Raw genomic sequence first — 12,500 nt, 5'->3', positions numbered from 1 at the left:
CCCGCACCTGCGCACTCACACCTACGCACTCACACCTACGCACTCACACACCTGCGCACTCCCACACCTACGCACTCCCACACCTACGCACTCCCACACCTACGCACTCCCACACCTACGCACTCCCACACCTACGCACTCCCACACCTACACACTCTCACACGCTCTCACCCTCTCACAAGCCAGGAAAGACCGTTTCCGTCCCCAGCCAGTTGCTTGAGGCCTGTGCTCCGGTATATTTACACTTACACTGTATGAGAGGCAGACGTACCAATCAGAGAGGTAAACAGCTCTGGGGCTGAGCTCCCAGCCGCCATGAACGTCGCTCCAGCCACATCTTCACTCAGTTGGAGATGCTGCGAGACAAAGGCTGAAACTGTCAGGAACATTAGGGCAGGGACTCTCGCAGATGTCAAACAATCAGCAGGAGGTTCCCTGCTGCCGTGTGGATTTCTGTTCTCAGTTAATTAATGTTGTCATCTCGTTGCGAATCTCAATATTAATTATCGTGGAAGGACACAGAGTGAAACAGTCAGTTTAATGAGCAGCCTCGTCCCCAGTGACACGCTGCCCACAAAATGGGCCACACACGGGAAGGACATCAAGTATAGGAGACAGCAAGGGGTCCATTCAGCCCCTCGAGCCTCCTGCTGAGCCTCCTCAACCTCGACGCCATCTTCCAGTCCGTTCCCCATGTTGTGTCCCCTCAGCGCCCAAAGGCCTAGTGGGCTCGGCCTTGAATATAGTCAATGGCGGAGCATTCACAACCCTCTGGGGCAGTCAACTCCAAAAGATTCACCACCCCTCCCAGGGCGGGACATTTCTCCTCCCCCTCGGTCCGAAATGCCGGACCCCTTATCCTGGGACTCTGTCCGCCCTCCCCCTCCCCTGGTGTTCCGAAGTCCAGAGGAAGCAGGAAACATCCTCTCAGTATCGGCCCTGTCGAACAGACCAACGATGCGTGTCACTGGGAACAGCTCTCCGCCCTTGGAGGCACATTCAGTACAATCTCACCTCAACGGCCAATCCTCTCGCTACAGGACAAGAATGTCTGTCAAAATTAGCATGGTCAATGTTTACATTGTGTTTTACACAGTGTCCCATCAGGACAGGTGCAGCACAGGGTTAGATACAGAGTAAAGCTCCCTCTACACTGTCCCCATCAAACACTCCCAGGACAGGTACAGCACGGGGTTAGATACAGAGTAAAGCTCCCTCTACACTGTCCCCATCAAACACTCCCAGGACAGGTACAGCACGGGGTTAGATACAGAGTAAAGCTCCCTCTACACTGTCCCCATCAAACACTCCCAGGACAGGTACAGCACGGGGTTAGATACAGAGTAAAGCTCCCTCTACACTGTCCCCATCAAACACTCCCAGGACAGGTACAGCACGGGGTTAGATACAGAGTAAAGTTCCCTCTACACTGTCCCCATCAAACACTCCCAGGACAGGTACAGCACGGGGTTAGATACAGAGCAAAGCTCCCTCTACACTGTCCCCATCAAACGCTCCCAGGACAGGTACAGCACGCTGTTAGATACAGAGTAAAGCGCCCTCTACACTGTCCCCATCAAACACTCCCAGGGCAGGTACAGCACAGGGTTAGATACAGAGTAAAGCTCCCTCCACACTGTCCCCATCAAACACTCCCAGGACAGGTACAGCACGGGGTTAGATACAGAGTAAAGCTCCCTCTACACCGTCCCCATCAAACACTCCCAGGACAGGTACAGCACGGGGTTAGATACAGAGTAAAGCTCCCTCTACACTGTCCCCATCAAACACTCCCAGGGCAGGTACAGCACAGGGTTAGATACAGAGTAAAGCTCCCTCCACACTGTCCCCATCAAACACTCCCAGGACAGGTACAGCACGGGGTTAGATACAGAGTAAAGCTCCCTCTACACCGTCCCCATCAAACACTCCCAGGACAGACACAGCACGGGGTTAGATACAGAGTAAAGCTCCCTCTACGCTGTCCCCATCAAACACTCCCAGGACAGGTACAGCACGGGGTTAGATACAGAGTAAAGCTCCCTCTACACTGTCCCCATCAAACACTCCCAGGACAGGTACAGCACGGGGTTAGATACAGAGTAAAGCTCCCTCTACACTGTCCCCATCAAACACTCCCAGGACAGACACAGCACGGGGTTAGATACAGAGTAAAGCTCCCTCTACACTGTCCCCATCAAACACTCCCAGGACAGTAGGTTGTTGAGATAACTCTATGCTACAGCTGTGCTGATCGTGTGTTTCCTTGCCGGAGGCCTTTCACTGACTGGATTATCCACATTGGGCGTGAGTAACACTTACCTCGCAAATCTTCTCCAACGAGGGGACAAAATAGTCATCGCACACAAGAGCCAAGGCATAGAACATGTACATCGCCTTGGGGAAGAAAAGAAGATTTTAAAGTTAATAATTAAAGCCGATTGACTAATAATTAAATTATTAATTCAACCCAATTAAACTCAAATGCTTCTGAGATCCACAAAGACTCAACGGAGGCCATTCAGCCCTTCAAGCCTGTGCTGGCCCTTTGAAAGATCTATCCAATCAGTCCCCACTCCCCCCTCCCCCGCTCTCGCTCCCCTCCACAGTCCTGCAAATTTCTCCTTTTCGAGTATTTATCCAATTCCCCCCTTTTGAAAGTTCCTATTGAATCTGCTTCCACCGCCCTTTCAGGCAGCGCCTTCCAGATCACAACAACTCGCTGTGTCAAAAAAACATTCTCCTCATCTCCCCCTCTGGCTCTTTTCCCGATTCTCTTCAATCTGTGTCCCTCTGGTTACCGACCCTCCTGCCACTGGGAACAGTTTCTCCTTATTCACTCGATCCAAACCCTTCCTGATTTTGAAGGGCTTCTCGGTGGGGGCGGGGGGGGCAGTTAGGGATGGGTAACGGACGCTGGCCCAGCCAGTTACACCCGTGTCCTGAGAGTGAGAGGGATAATCATCCCAGGGGATCGGTCTTGGGGTGGTACCTTCAGGAAAGAAAGGGGGCATAACTGGGTAGTGGGGTGGCAGAGAGAGGGGACGACGAGAGTGTCCCCTGTACTAGACACACAAACAGGTCTCCTTACGCAGAAAACGTGCAGTAAAAAGGCTCCATTTTGTCTCTCCTCTTCGGTGAAGGTGTCGTCCGGGAACTCATGGATTCCTTAACAGAAAAATAGAGATAGAAGAGACAGTTAACACCGAGCTGGTACACCAATGGCAAATGACACCTCCTGTGCCCCCTCTCCGGGGTCAGTCACACCGTGAGGTAGGCCCAGAAGCCTGTGGGAGTGCAGCCTCTGCACAGAGACCATCAGGGCCTCGGCACAGAAGGGGTTCATCGAAAATAAACAGCAAGTGAAATATTTTGGAAGCGAGCGGTTTAAAAAGGGAAGCGTGTTTGTTTTCCAGCCAGGGTCAACTGTACAGGCCCAGATGCCATTCTTAAAATAAACCTGCTTTCCTTCAATTTCCAAATCCTTCAAAATCGAACTCCCGTTTGACTGTAACCCTTCCCCCTTCTAACGCTGACTCTCACTGGGGTACGGGTCCCACACACACTGACTCTCACTGGGGTACGGGTCCCACACACACTGACTCTCACTGGGGTACGGGTCCCACACACACTGATTCTCACTGGGGTACGGGTCCCACACACACTGACTCTCACTGGGGTACGGGTCCCACACACACTGACTCTCACTGGGGTACGGGTCCCACACACACTGACTCTCACTGGGGTACGGGTCCCGCACACACTGACTCTCACTGGGGTACGGGTCCCACACACTGACTCTCACTGGGGTACGGGTCCCACACACACTGACTCTCACTGGGGTATGGGTCCCACACACACTGACTCTCACTGGGGTACGGGTCCCACACACACTGATTCTCACTGGGGTACGGGTCCCACACACACTGACTCTCACTGGGGTACGGGTCCCACACACACTGACTCTCACTGGGGTACGGGTCCCACACACACTGACTCTCACTGGGGTACGGGTCCCACACACACTGACTCTCACTGGGGTTCGGGTCCCACACACACTGACTCTCACTGGGGTACGGGTCCCACACACACTGACTCTCACTGGGGTACGGGTCCCACACACACTGACTCTCACTGGGGTACGGGTCCCACACACACTGACTCTCACTGGGGTACGGGTCCCACACACACTGACTCTCACTGGGGTACGGGTCCCACACACACTGACTCTCACTGGGGTACGGGTCGCACACACACTGACTCTCACTGGGGTACGGGTCCCACACACACTGACTCTCACTGGGGTACGGGTCCCACACACACTGACTCTCACTGGGGTACGGGTCCCACACACACTGACTCTCACTGGGGTACGGGTCCCGCACACACTGACTCTCACTGGGGTACGGGTCCCACACACACTGACTCTCACTGGGGTACGGGTCCCACACACTGACTCTCACTGGGGTACGGGTCCCGCACACACTGACTCTCACTGGGGTACGGGTCCCACACACACACTGACTCTCACTGGGGTACGGGTCCCACACACACTGATGCAGCCAGAATCTGACCCCGAGCCACATATGGAGATATTAGGGACAAGTGACCAAAAGCTCGGTCAAAGAGGTCAGTTTTAAGGAGCGTCTTAAAGGAGGAGCGAGAGAGAGAGAGAGAGGTGGAGAGGTTTGGGGAGGGAATTGCAGAGCTTAGGCCCCCAGGCAGCTGAAGGCACAGCCGCCAATGGTGGAGCGATGGTTGTTGGGATTTGGTGCAGTAACCCGGGGAGTATTTGCCGATGACTGCACTCTCTGAGTCTCTGAATTACTCCATGGAATGTTATGCGTGTGAACAACACGATGAGATTGTATAAACACATTGAGAAAGCTGTATATCTTACCCCCTCACCCTGCGAGAGCTCAGCTTGGCAGTGAATCGGGGGCTGTGGGTGTGTGTGTGTGTGTGGGGGTTGATTTGCGGCTGGCGTGTCAGGGAAAAGCACTGTTTTGGTTTCAGATTCTTTGCTGTAAATATTGATGCCGAATTTAAACTCTGCAGTCCATCAGCAGCTTGGAAGGTCTCAAGGAGCCTCTCTCCGTTCGGCGCCTGCCTGGCTTTTCATTCCTCCCCACTCTTCGTCCGCTTGTCTACACCTCCTCGTCTTTGATAGGACCAAGGATGTCCCATTCGGAGTTGTCCCGGTGGGCAGGGGGTAGGGAAGGAAGGTCCCTTTTGTGTCGGCGCCCACACTGTGAACAATTCTCCACCCTTTCCAAAATCCATGCAATCTTCATTGCTAAGAACATAAGAAATAGGAGCAGGAGTGGGCCCATTCGGCCCCTCAAACCTGTCCCGCCATTCAATAAGATCATGGCTGATCTGCCCCAGGCCTCAACTCCCCTTTCATGCCAGTTCTTCGTAGCCCTCAACTCCCCGATATTTCAAAAATCTATCTACCTCCTCTTTAAATACTTAGTGATCTAGCCTCCACGACTCTGAGGTAGAGAATTCCAGACATTCCCCACCCTCTGAGAGAAGAAATTCCTTTGCATCTCAGTTTTAAATGAGTGTCCCCTTATTCTGTAACTATGTTCCCCAGTTTGAGATTCCCCCACTAATGGAAACATCTTCTCAGCATCTACCCTGTCAAACCCCCTCAGAACCTTGTAGGTTTCAATAAGATCACCCCTCATTCTTCTAATCTCTAATGAATAAAGGCCTAACCTGTTTAGCTGTTCTTGATAAGTCAACCCCATCATCCCAGGAATCAGCCTAGCGAATGTCTTTTGAACTGCTTCCAATGCCAGTAAATCCTTTCTTAAATACGGGGACCAAAACTGTACACAGTACTCCAGATGCGGCCTCACCAACACCCTGTACAGTAGTATCAAGGCTTCTCTATTTTTAATCACCAACCCCCTAGCAATACAGGCCAAAATTCTATTTGCCTTCTTAATTACTGCACCTACATGCTAACTTTTTGTGTTTCATGCACAAGAACACCCAGATCCCTCTGTGCTGCACTTTTTTGGAGTCTCTCTCCATTTAAATAATAGTCTGCCTTTTGATTCTTCCTATCAAAGTACATGACCTCACTTTCCTACATTAAACTCCATCTGCCAAGTTTTTGTCCACTCACTCAGCCTGTCTATATCCTCTTGCAGATTCCTTATGTCCTCATCACAACATGTCCTCATCACAACACGCCCTCCCACCTATTTTTGTATCGTCAGAAATTTGGATACATTAAACTCTGCCCCCTCCTCCAAGTCATTAATATAGATAGTAAATAATTGAGGCCCTAGGACTGATCCTTGTGGCACTCCACTAGTTACGTCTTTCCAACCTGAAAAAGACCCATTAATCCCGACTCTCTGTCTATGTGTGTTAACCAATCCTCAATCCATGCTAATACATTACCCCCAATACCGTGAGCTCCTATCTTGTGCAATAATCTTTCATGTGGCACCTTATCGAATGCCTTCTGGAAATCCAAATACACTACATCTACCGGTTCCCTTTTATCAACTCTGCTTGTTATATCCTCAAAGAGCTCTGTTAAATTTGTCAAACACGATTTCCCTTTCACAAAACCATGTTGACTCTGTTTGATTGCGTTAAGCTTTTCTAAATGTCCTGCTATTTCTTCATTAATAATGGACTCTAACATTTCCTCAACCACAGATGTTAGGCTGACTGGCCTATAGTTCCCTGCTTTTTGACTCCCTCCTGGCCTGCTCTGTCCTCCAATAAGATCATGGCCGATCTTCTCCCTCAACTCCACCGACACACAGTAGCAGCAGTGTGTGTACCATCTACAAGATGCACTGCAGCAACTCACCAAGGCTCCTTCAACAGCACCTTCCAAACCCATGACCACTACCATCTAGAAGGACAAGGGCAGCAGACACATGGGGAACACCACCACCTGGAAGTTCCCCTCCAAATCACTCACCATCCTGACTTGGAAATATATCGGCCGTTCCTTCACTGTCGCTGGGTCAAAATCCTGGAACTCCCTCCCTAACAGCACAGTGGGTGTACCTACACCACATGGACTGCAGCCGCTCAAGAAGGCAGCTCAACACCACCTTCTCAAGGGGCAATTAGGGATGGGCAATAAATGCTGGGCCCAGCCAACGACGCCCACATCCCGTGAATGAATAAAAAAACTTTCCCCACCCTATCCCGATATCCCTCAATTTCCTAAAAATATCTCGACCTGAGTCTTGAAGATACTTAGCGACTGAGTCTCCACAGCCTCGGGGGTAGATTCACCTCCCTCTGAGTGAAGAAATTCCTCCTCATCTCGGTACTAAATCAACGACACTTTACCCCAAGACCCTGTCACTGGTGTTTGTGATACCCCAGCCAGGGGAAAACAATCTCTCGGCATCTACCCTGTCAAAACACTTCAAAATTAGGCATGTTCCAAAGAGATCACCTCTCCCTCTTCTAAACGTCAAAGAATAGAGACCCTGTTTAGCCCGTCTCTCCTAATGGGACAGCCTCCTCATCCCAGGAGCATCGCTGCACTCCCTCGATCGCCAGTACATCCCTCCATGGGGTAAGGAGACCCAAAACTGGCCACGGTGCTCCGGGTGTGGCCTCACCAACGTCTTCCATAATTACCGTCAGACTCCCCTAATCTTACGCGGCTACAGGGTCTGGAAGCGGGCAATCTTGGGACCGAGTCCCTGTCGGATTTCGGACAGCGCCGGTTTTCGGGTTGGGCAGGGTCTGGGCCAGGTCAGGTGGGGCCAAGGGTCGCTCGGACCACTGGGAACCCAGGAAAAGGCAGGCGCGCTCAGCAGATAACCAGTCAGCGAACCATCGCGCCGATGCAGCACCTCCCCAAAGACGCCGTTATTTCACACATTCAATAATAGTAAAGGGTCACCTAGGGTGGATTGAAAAAGAGTCCGATTTCCAGACATCAGCTGTTTTCAGATCCTTTACGTGTTCTTCGATCCCAAAGGCTGACACCCCATTGGCCTTGTTAATTGGAGAATGTAGTGAGGGGGCCACACAGATTCAACATCCTGACATAGCCAATAGTTTTATTTAACCTTCACCTTCTATTCCTCAATACTGTTTTTAGAGACTCAGACAATCAGGTAGATTGGTCAGGGGGTGCGGTGGGTGGTGGTATTGGTCATCGGGGGGGGCTGGGTGGTGGTGGTGTTGGTCATGGGGGGGCTGGATGGTGGTGGTGATGGTCACGGGGGGCTGGCTGGTGGTGGTGTTGATCACGAGGGGCTGGCTGGTGGTGGTGTTGGTCACGGGGGGCAGGATGGTGGTGGTGTTGGTCACGGGGGGCAGGATCGTGGTGGTGTTGGTCACGGGGGGCTGGATGGTGGTGGGGTTGGTCACGGGGGGCTGGATGGTGGTGGTGTTGTTCACGGGGGGCTGGATGGTGGTGGTGTTGGTCAAGGGGGGCTGAATGGTGGTAGTGTTGTTCACGGGGGGCTGGATGGTGGTGGTGCTGGTCACGGGGGGGCTGCATGGTGGTGATGTTGGTCACGGGGGGCTGCATGGTGGTGGTGATGGTCACGGGGGGCTGGGCGGTGGTGGTGTTGCTCACAGGGGGCTGGGTGGTGGTGGTGTTGCTCACGGGGGCTGGATGGTGGTGATGTTGGTCACGGGGGGCTGAATGGTGGTGGTGTTGGTCACGGGGGGGCTGGATGGTGGTGGTGTTGGTCACGGGGGGCTGAATGGTGGTGGTGTTGGTCACAGGGGGGCTGGATGGTGGTGGTGATGGTCACGGGGGGCTGAACGGTGGTGGTGTTGGTCACGGGGGGCTGGATGGTGGTGGTGTTGGTCACGGGGGGCTGAATGGTGGTGGTGTTGGCCACGGGGGGCTGGACGGTGGTGGTGGTTGTCACAGGGGGCTGGATGGTGGTGGTGTTTGTCACAGGGGGCCTGGATGGTGGTGGTGTTGGTCACGGGGGGCTGGATGGTGGTGGTGTTTGTCACAGGGGGCCTGGATGGTGGTGGTGTTGGTCACAGGGGGGCTGGATGGTGGTGGTGATGGTCACGGGGAGCTGCATGGTGGTGGTGGTTGTCACAGGGGGCTGCATGGTGGTGGTGTTGGTCACTCACACCCGGCAGACACAAAAAAACCCAGATGTGAACCTGGAAATGGGAGGAAGGGACAATCCACAGGGAAGATTCAAACTCTCCACATTCTGCAAGAGACTGTGTCCTGAAATGGTGGAATGTCCTTAGGGGGCTCGGGGTCAGGGGGTTGTTGGTAGTGTACGTAGAGGAGGCAGTGGAAATGGGAATAAGCAATCAGGAATTGTCCTGGCTCTTGTCAGGACAAGATCCATCAGCCCAGTGAACTTCAGGAGAAAGCTGTTTGGCGATTTCGGTGATAGATCAGGTTCGATTTCCAACAGGATTGTCCTCAGCATCTGACTGTTGGCATTTTTTTTAAAAATCCCCATTATCATATAATCTTCATCTGTCATAAACTTATATCAAATCATGGTTCAGTCACACTCGGAGTTACGCGCACAGTCCCGGTCTCCGTATCCCACACTCGGAGTTTCCGTGCACAGTCCCGGTCTCCGTATCCCACACTCGGAGTTACCGCGCACAGTCCCGGTCTCCGTATCCCACACTCGGAGTTACCGTGCACAGTCCCGGTCTCCGTATCCCACACTCGGAGTTACCGTGCACAGTCCCGGTTTCCGTATCCCACACTCGGAGTTACCGCGCACAGTCCCGGTCTCTCTATCCCACACTCAGAGTTACCGCGCACAGTCCCGGTCTCCGTATCCCACACTCGGAGTTACCGTGCACAGTCCCGGTCTCCGTATCCCACACTCGGAGTTAGCGCGCACAGTCCCGGTCTCGCTATCCCACACTCGGAGTTACCGTGCACAGTCCCGGTCTCTCTATCCCACACTCGGAGTTACCGCGCACAGTCCCGGTCTCCGTATCCCACACTCGAAGTTACCGCGCACAGTCCCGGTCTCCGTATCCCACACTCGGAGTTACCGCGCACAGTCCCGGTCTCTCTATCCCACACTCGGAGTTACCGCGCACAGTCCCGGTCTCCGTATCCCACACTCGGAGTTACCGTGCACAGTCCCGGTCTCTCTATCCCACACTCGGAGTTACCGCGCACAGTCCCGGTCTCCGTATCCCACACTCAGAGTTACCACGCACAGTCCCAGTCTCCGTATCCCACACTCGGAGTTACCGCGCACAGTCCCGGTCTCCGTATCCCACACTCGGAGTTACCGCGCACAGTCCCAGTCTCCGTATCCCACACTCGGAGTTACCGTGCACAGTCCCGGTCTCCATATCCCACACTCGGAGTTACCGCGCACAGTCCCGGTCTCCGTATCCCACACTCGGAGTTACCGCGCACAGTCCCGGTCTCTCTATCCCACACTCGGAGTTACCGCGCACAGTCCCGGTCTCCGTATCCCACACTCGGAGTTACCGCGCACAGTCCCGGTCTCCGTATCCCACACTCGGAGTTACCGCGCACAGTCCCGGTCTCCGTATCCCACACTCGGAGTTACCGCGCACAGTCCTGGTCTCCGTATCCCACACTCGGAGTTACCATGCACAGTCCCGGTCTCTCTATCCCACACTCGGAGTTACCGCGCACAGTCCCGGTCTCCGTATCCCACACTCGGAGTTACCGCGCACAGTCCCGGTCTCTCTATCCCACACTCGGAGTTACCGCGCACAGTCCCGGTCTCCGTATCCCACACTCGGAGTTACCACGCACAGTCCCAGTCTCCGTATCCCACACTCGGAGTTACCGCGCACAGTCCCGGTCTCCGTATCCCACACTCGGAGTTACCGCGCACAGTCCCAGTCTCCGTATCCCACACTCGGAGTTACCGTGCACAGTCCCGGTCTCCGTATCCCACACTCGGAGTTACCGCGCACAGTCCCGGTCTCCGTATCCCACACTCGGAGTTACCGCGCACAGTCCCGGTCTCCGTATCCCACACTCGGAGTTACCGCGCACAGTCCCGGTCTCCGTATCCCACACTCGGAGTTACCGCGCACAGTCCCGGTCTCCGTATCCCACACTCGGAGTTACCATGCACAGTCCCGGTCTCCGTATCCCACACTCGGAGTTACCGCGCACAGTCCCGGTCTCCGTATCCCACACTCGGAGTTACCGCGCACAGTCCCGGTCTCTCTATCCCACACTCGGAGTTACCATGCACAGTCCCGGTCTCTCTATCCCACACTCGGAGTTACCGTGCACAGTCCCGGTCTCCGTATCCCACACTCGGAGTTACCGCGCACAGTCCCGGTCTCTCTATCCCACACTCGGAGTTACCATGCACAGTCCCAAAAGCTGGTTAAGCAATGGCCTGGAGCTGTGCTGTACCCAGCCCCCCAATTGCCGCTGCTCTCACTGGGGTACACTCCTCACCCGCTGCCTCTCAGAGCCCAGTCAGAGCTGTCGGCAGAGCGGGAGGGACAGGGGTACAGTGGGGGGACAGTGAGGAGAGATGAACTGGCCTAGAGGATTTGGGGACTACCCCAAGGCAGAGACCAAAGGCTGGGGAGACGGTGATGGGTTGTCTCTGGGTCAGGCCGGGGTCAGTTCAGAGCTCCCCAGTTAACTGTCTGCTTTTGTCTTTATTTAGACATCTCACACCAGCAAGTTCCCAACGCTGGCCTAATATGGGGGGATTTCACTGTGTCCTCCAGCATCTCATCATTTAACCAGGATTTTCTGCTTGACAAATTAGATTAGCACTGCCAAACCCACACCCACACCAGCCTCCCACCGCCCCACTGAGAAATGGCACAGAAATATATCACAGTTCAACACAAACAGCGATGGGTAGAGGGAAGGGCAAAGCACATCATAGAGGCCACAACGTGGGAGCTGAAACCTGTCAGTGCGGGTTTCTCATTGTTACTGTCACTCTGCAACACACTCAGCTGTGTGTGTGTGTGTGTGTGTGTGTGTGAGGGTGTGTGAGTGAGAGTGTGTGAGAGTGTGTGAGAGTGTGTGTAAGGGCAAATGTGTGCGTGTGTTTGTGTGTGTGTGGGTGAGAGTATTAATGTGTGTGTGTCAGTGTGAGTGAGTGTATGAGTGTGTGTGTGAGGGTGGGAGTGTGAGTATTAGTGTGTGTGAGGGTGCATGTGTGAGGGTGTGAGCGTGTGTGTAAGGGTATTTGTGTGAGGGTGTGAGTAGGTGTGAGTATGAGTGTGAGTGTGTGTGACTGAAGGTGCGGGTGTGAGTGTGAATGTGAGTGAGGGTATAAGTGTGAATGTGTGTGAGGGTTTGGGTGCGTGTGTGAGGGTGTGAGTGTGTGAGAGGGTGTGAGTGTGTGTGAGGGGGTGAGAGTGTGTGAGGGTGTGTGTGTGAGGGTGTGTGTGAGGGTGTGTGTGTGAGGGTATGAGTGTGTGTGAGGGTGTGTGTGAGGGTGTGTGTGTGTGTGTGAGGGTGTGAGTGTGTGTGAGGGTGTGTGTGAGGGTGTGTGTGTGAGGGTGAGTGTAAGTGTGTG

The 12,500-nt window shown here is 53.9% G+C and overlaps 1 protein-coding gene across 1 annotated transcript in view; it reads right to left on the bottom strand.

The window, feature by feature from the left end:
* LOC144674290 (sodium/potassium/calcium exchanger 3-like) overlaps positions 1–12,500 on the bottom strand; it is a 170,042-nt gene that overhangs the window by 132,241 nt on the left and 25,301 nt on the right. The window contains exons 5-7 of the mRNA XM_078535717.1: positions 3,092–3,168; positions 2,323–2,397; positions 272–356 (exon numbers count right to left, since the gene is read on the bottom strand). Coding sequence (XP_078391843.1) covers positions 272–356; positions 2,323–2,397; positions 3,092–3,168 — 237 coding nt within the window. The remainder of the gene's footprint in view (positions 1–271; positions 357–2,322; positions 2,398–3,091; positions 3,169–12,500) is intronic.

This window comes from Cetorhinus maximus, unplaced genomic scaffold (assembly GCF_964194155.1).
Source record: "Cetorhinus maximus unplaced genomic scaffold, sCetMax3.hap1.1 HAP1_SCAFFOLD_612, whole genome shotgun sequence".
Classification (NCBI taxonomy): Eukaryota; Metazoa; Chordata; class Chondrichthyes; order Lamniformes; family Cetorhinidae; genus Cetorhinus; species Cetorhinus maximus.
The sequence above is the reverse complement of the archived record's forward strand: the minus strand, read 5'-3'. Positions and strand labels throughout refer to the sequence as shown.